The sequence below is a fragment of the Chrysochloris asiatica genome, unplaced genomic scaffold (assembly GCF_000296735.1).
Source record: "Chrysochloris asiatica unplaced genomic scaffold, ChrAsi1.0 scaffold00358, whole genome shotgun sequence".
In the NCBI taxonomy this organism is placed as follows: Eukaryota; Metazoa; Chordata; class Mammalia; order Afrosoricida; family Chrysochloridae; genus Chrysochloris; species Chrysochloris asiatica.
In genome coordinates this window covers 1,132,570-1,137,698 of record NW_006408876.1, presented here as the reverse complement: position 1 = coordinate 1,137,698, position 5,129 = coordinate 1,132,570, and the positions used below count along the sequence as shown (strand labels likewise).

The window sequence follows — 5,129 nt, the reverse complement described above, 5'->3', positions numbered from 1 at the left end:
CACATTTTTCTTCATGTAATCCAGTTTCTCAAATTATTTCTTCAGCATAAAAATGGAAAACCTATGGTGAAAGAATACAACCCTAGCGCACACCTTTCCTAATTTTAAAACACTCTGTTCCCTTGTTCTGTTTGAACTGCCTCTTGGTCTGTGTACCAAGAATACTCATACTTCGCAATGTTGTCCATAGCTTGTCATGATTCACACAATTGAAAGCCTCTGTATAGTCAATAAAGCTCAGGTAAATGTCTTTCTGGTATTCTCTGCTTTCACCCAAGGTCCATTTGACATCAGCAATGAGTTTCCTCATTCCACATCTTCTTCTGAATATGACTTGAACATCATAGAAACCCTGTATAGTGTTTTGGAGGCACAGCTGGTGGATTTGATCCACTGACCTTGTGGTTCAAACTGACCTTGCAGTCCAATGCATTATCCAACAGCACCACACCAGTACTCCATTTGCAGAATAAAAAATAATGCCATTTTTTTCCTTATAGACTGGTTCTGGTGGGACACTGTAAGATAAGCACTGGACCACAAGGTTGGTTTAAACCGCATGGTCAGTAGTTTAAGGGCAAAATCCAAGGCAAGAAGGAAGAATGGACATAGGAAGCATAGGGAGGAACTTGGATCAGTGATATTACATTGAAGGGATTACCATCAATGAGACGTAACAAAATGTTTACAGATTGTTGAATGCCACACTGACCATCTGCTCTACATGTAAACCTTCACCCAATTCACAATAAAAACCTTTTTACAACATTTTAAACATTACAGAATCTTCTGTGCTTCTCTTCCTAGGATGCAGTGAACCATGGAAACGTAAATACCAGCCATCAACTACAAAACCAACTTAGCTTCCCTTGATTTCCAAAGTTGTAACTTAGGATCACAGTGCAGTCTAACAACATTACTTGATTCCAATGAACTGTCTGGAATTTACACAAGTCTAAGGATGCGGAGGCTTAACCTGCCCTGTGAGCCTAGCCTCTGCCCCTGATAATATGCACACTTAGGGACAAAAGAAGCAGGAAATTGAGTCTGGAACCTGGAACACAGCAGGTTCTGTGTCAGAGCAATGTGGGATTTAGAACCAGTGCATTTCTTAAAATGTTTTGATGATAATGATTTTATAATTAAGCGAAATGACCTGTGGCACATTTCATCATGAAAATTAACCAACTGTTTTGTAAATGGATACATATTCTGGAAATTTGTCTTTTCCCTGAGACCTGTGGTTGTGCTTAGTTCATAATACATAATTAATTCAGTACAACTTGGTGTGGTGCCTTGGTATAAACCACTGCACTGCAAAGTCGGTGTTCTAATCCACCAGCCACTCCTCAGAAAACCTATATAGGATTGTTATGAGTCGGAACTGACTCTAAGGCACTTAACCACAACAACAGAAATACAGTTGATGGAACCATACCATATTGCCAATATCTGACCCATAGACTATAGTTTCATAGGAATCAATCTAATAGTGTGAATGAAATAAATTGTAAGTCTGACTTTCAAATTTAGGCACATGTTTAGTTTTTTTTTTAATTCTCAGTTTGATATATAAGCATATAATATCATTAAAAATCCATTCCCAGCATTAGACAGATTCCTATGATGTCATGGATAATGATGACATTTTCTGAATACTTAGATTCATTAAAGAATGTGCATTGTTTCCTTCATGTTGCCCTCATGGAAAAATCACCTTGTTACCCCACTGCATCCTTTCCTTTCAGACTCGGGGAGCTCAGCTGTAGGTGCTGCTTCTACCATCATCATCATCATCATCATCATCATCATCATCATCATCATTATCATTATCAGCATTAGAGACAGTGCAGGGGTGCGGATGAAAGGTCATGATGCTTGTGAGGAGAGAAGGTGGACACACACACATGCATACACATTTCATGTCATATATACACATTTCATATCATATATACATATATATATATATATACACATCCCACACCACATACATATATACCACACACACCATTACCACAGAGACACACATATACACATCACATACATGCAGATACACCGCATACACACACCACACCACATGCATACCACACACACAGAAACACCACACCATACATGCATACACACAACACATACAATATGCTACATTTATACCATATATACCACACACACACACATATATAAATACATACACACCATGCCAAACACACACCATGCCACACACTCACATAGCAAACACTACAAACACACAACACACATTCACATCATACTAAAAACATCATACACCAAACATACCACACACCATCCATCCACAAGACTAATACACCCTGCATTAAAATCATCACACACCAGCAGACATTCCACACATACCATACACACAGAAACAGGCATACTCCACACATACCATATACACCCCCCCATACTTTACACATATACATTGCATATTGCACATGCCACACACAAAACACATGAACATGCCACAGACAAAAAATACACATCACACACACCACAACCCCTTACATATATTTCACACACATGTCCATATGCACACACAACACAAATGCAAACCCACACCACACATGTATGCATGTGTCCATCATCGTGTAAGCCACATCCATGTACACGTGTGTACATGCACACCTCACATATTTAAAGCATACACATGTAACTGCATGGGTATGTGTACACACCATACAGATACACCATGCACACACAAACACGTGTGCACATTCTACACATACACCACACCCAAGTATGCATGTGTACATCACCATGTATACCACACCAATGTACAAGTATGTACACATGTACCCCACACATATAGAGTATAAACAGGTAATTGCACATGTACATAATACCATACATATGCACACATGCACACACTCCACACACATACCCCACACACGTGTAAGCAATGCACATCACAATACAGACCACACACACATACATGCATGTAAACACACGCCTCACCCAGAGATTTTACACATACAACTGCACATGTGTATACAAACACCATGCACATATACAGACATGCACACACACCACATATATGTCCACATGTGCATATGATATATACCATACTCATGTATACATGTGTGCACACCCACACATACAGCATACACAGATAACTGCACACATATATACACACCATACATATACACCATGCACATAGACACACATGTGAGCATCACGCACACATATACACCACACACATGTACACAGTCCACATCATCATGCAATCATGTACATATGTGTGTGCATGTATATCTCACACATAGCCACACACATGTACATATACACCAAGCACACATGTGTATACCCCACACATACACCACACCTGTGCACATCACCACATGTACCACACCCATGCATGCATACATGTTTGGGCCCTCCTAACACATATAAAGCACACACCTAACTGCAGGTGTGTATACATGTACTATATACACACCCCATGAACATATGCACACATATGTGCACATTCCACATACACACCACACACATGTATGCAGGTGTATGCCACACACATGTACATGTGGGTACCCACACACATCATAGATCACATACATGTAATGGCACAAACCATACACATGTGTACACCACACATATACAACACACATGTACACAATGCACCTCAGAATACATGCCATACCAGAGTACATGTTTACATGCACACCACACACATATAAATAACACACATAACTGCACACATGTAGACACACATCATGTGCATACACACCCCACAGGTGTGCACCACACACATGTCCACGTGTTCATCACAACACATATTACACCCTTGTATACATATGTGTATATGCACAACTCACACATATAGAGCATACACATATAACTGCACACATGTATACATACACCATACACATATAGATATGCACACACATATGCATGTGCACATCACAATATACACCACACCCATGCACACATATACAGCATACACATATAACTATACATGTATAAACACATATCATACACATACACTGTGCACATACATACACATGTGCTCACACCATACATATACACACACGTATATATATAGCATTTTGCATACACTTGTGCACAGCACGCAGACACTACACACTCCATGCTTTCCATGAGAAAGATGCAATACTGAAGCTTCCCAACAGATGTTCAGCTCCAAGTGGGTGCTGGGTACACACCTGTGCTCGTGCGGTAGGTGCCCGTGTGTGCTGGCGGCAAAGACTCCCCCTGGCTCTGGCTGAGACTCCTCATAGGGGGTTTCTGGTAGACACGGTCTTCATAGATGGGGTCTATGTGGTGCTCGGGGGACTGCAGAGCCCGTAGCTCCGGGCCCAGGTGGCCGTGCTGGCTGCTATAGGAGGCTCGGGACCCAGCTGAAATAAACCAATAGAGGGACATTAGCACCAGACCACCATTCAAGCAGGAATTGTATTTTCAGACACATCTGAAAATAATTTCTTTTAGGACAGAATGGATGAACTCTGTAAAATACCAAATGGATAAAAAGAAATGCCAGTAATACATCAAGCTAATCAGCTTATCAGTATCACCCAGCTGCCTTGCTTAGCTCCCAAACCCAAGCTCACTGTAAGGCTTATAATGTGGCCTTGTTCAGCATGGGTTTATCTGGGTAACATTAGAACATTACTTTTCTATAGCTGGGTCCCCACTAAAGGAATCAGCCAGACAGTCATACCCCAAACCCTACAATTATCCCACACTCATGGCACCTTCAATTTCACAGCAGAAATAAAGCAAAATGATGAACCAATGACTAAATCACAATGGCAAGCCATCCTGATGTGGTTCTTGAAGACTGAACTGTAATGAGTTTCCATCAATAGTTTCTCCCTGGACTATGAATGAACCGAAATATTCAGACTGTCAATGATCTAAGTCTCTGAGAGGAATGGACAGTCAAGAGGAAAACGACAACAACAACTAAAGTTCTATTTTCCTTTACTCTCTCCTACACTCCTAACGGAAGAACTTTTAGTTCCTTCTGAAAAGGGTACGTATAGTTGTCACTAATGGGTGTAGTTTATAAACTAAAACTATCATCATTTATCACTTAGTTTTATAGTATTTGTCAACTCTTTTGTGGGTCACTTCAGACTTAAGATGATGTGGTACTT

General features: G+C 40.5%; 1 protein-coding gene across 1 annotated transcript in view; it reads right to left on the bottom strand.

Annotated features, from left to right (window-relative positions):
- The window catches only part of CTNND2 (catenin (cadherin-associated protein), delta 2), a 560,917-nt gene extending 556,672 nt beyond the window's left edge, over positions 1–4,245 (bottom strand). The window contains exon 1 of the mRNA XM_006876162.1: positions 4,173–4,245. Within this exon, the coding sequence (XP_006876224.1) occupies positions 4,173–4,245 (73 nt within the window). The remainder of the gene's footprint in view (positions 1–4,172) is intronic.
- Between the last annotated feature and the right edge of the window lie 884 nt (positions 4,246–5,129).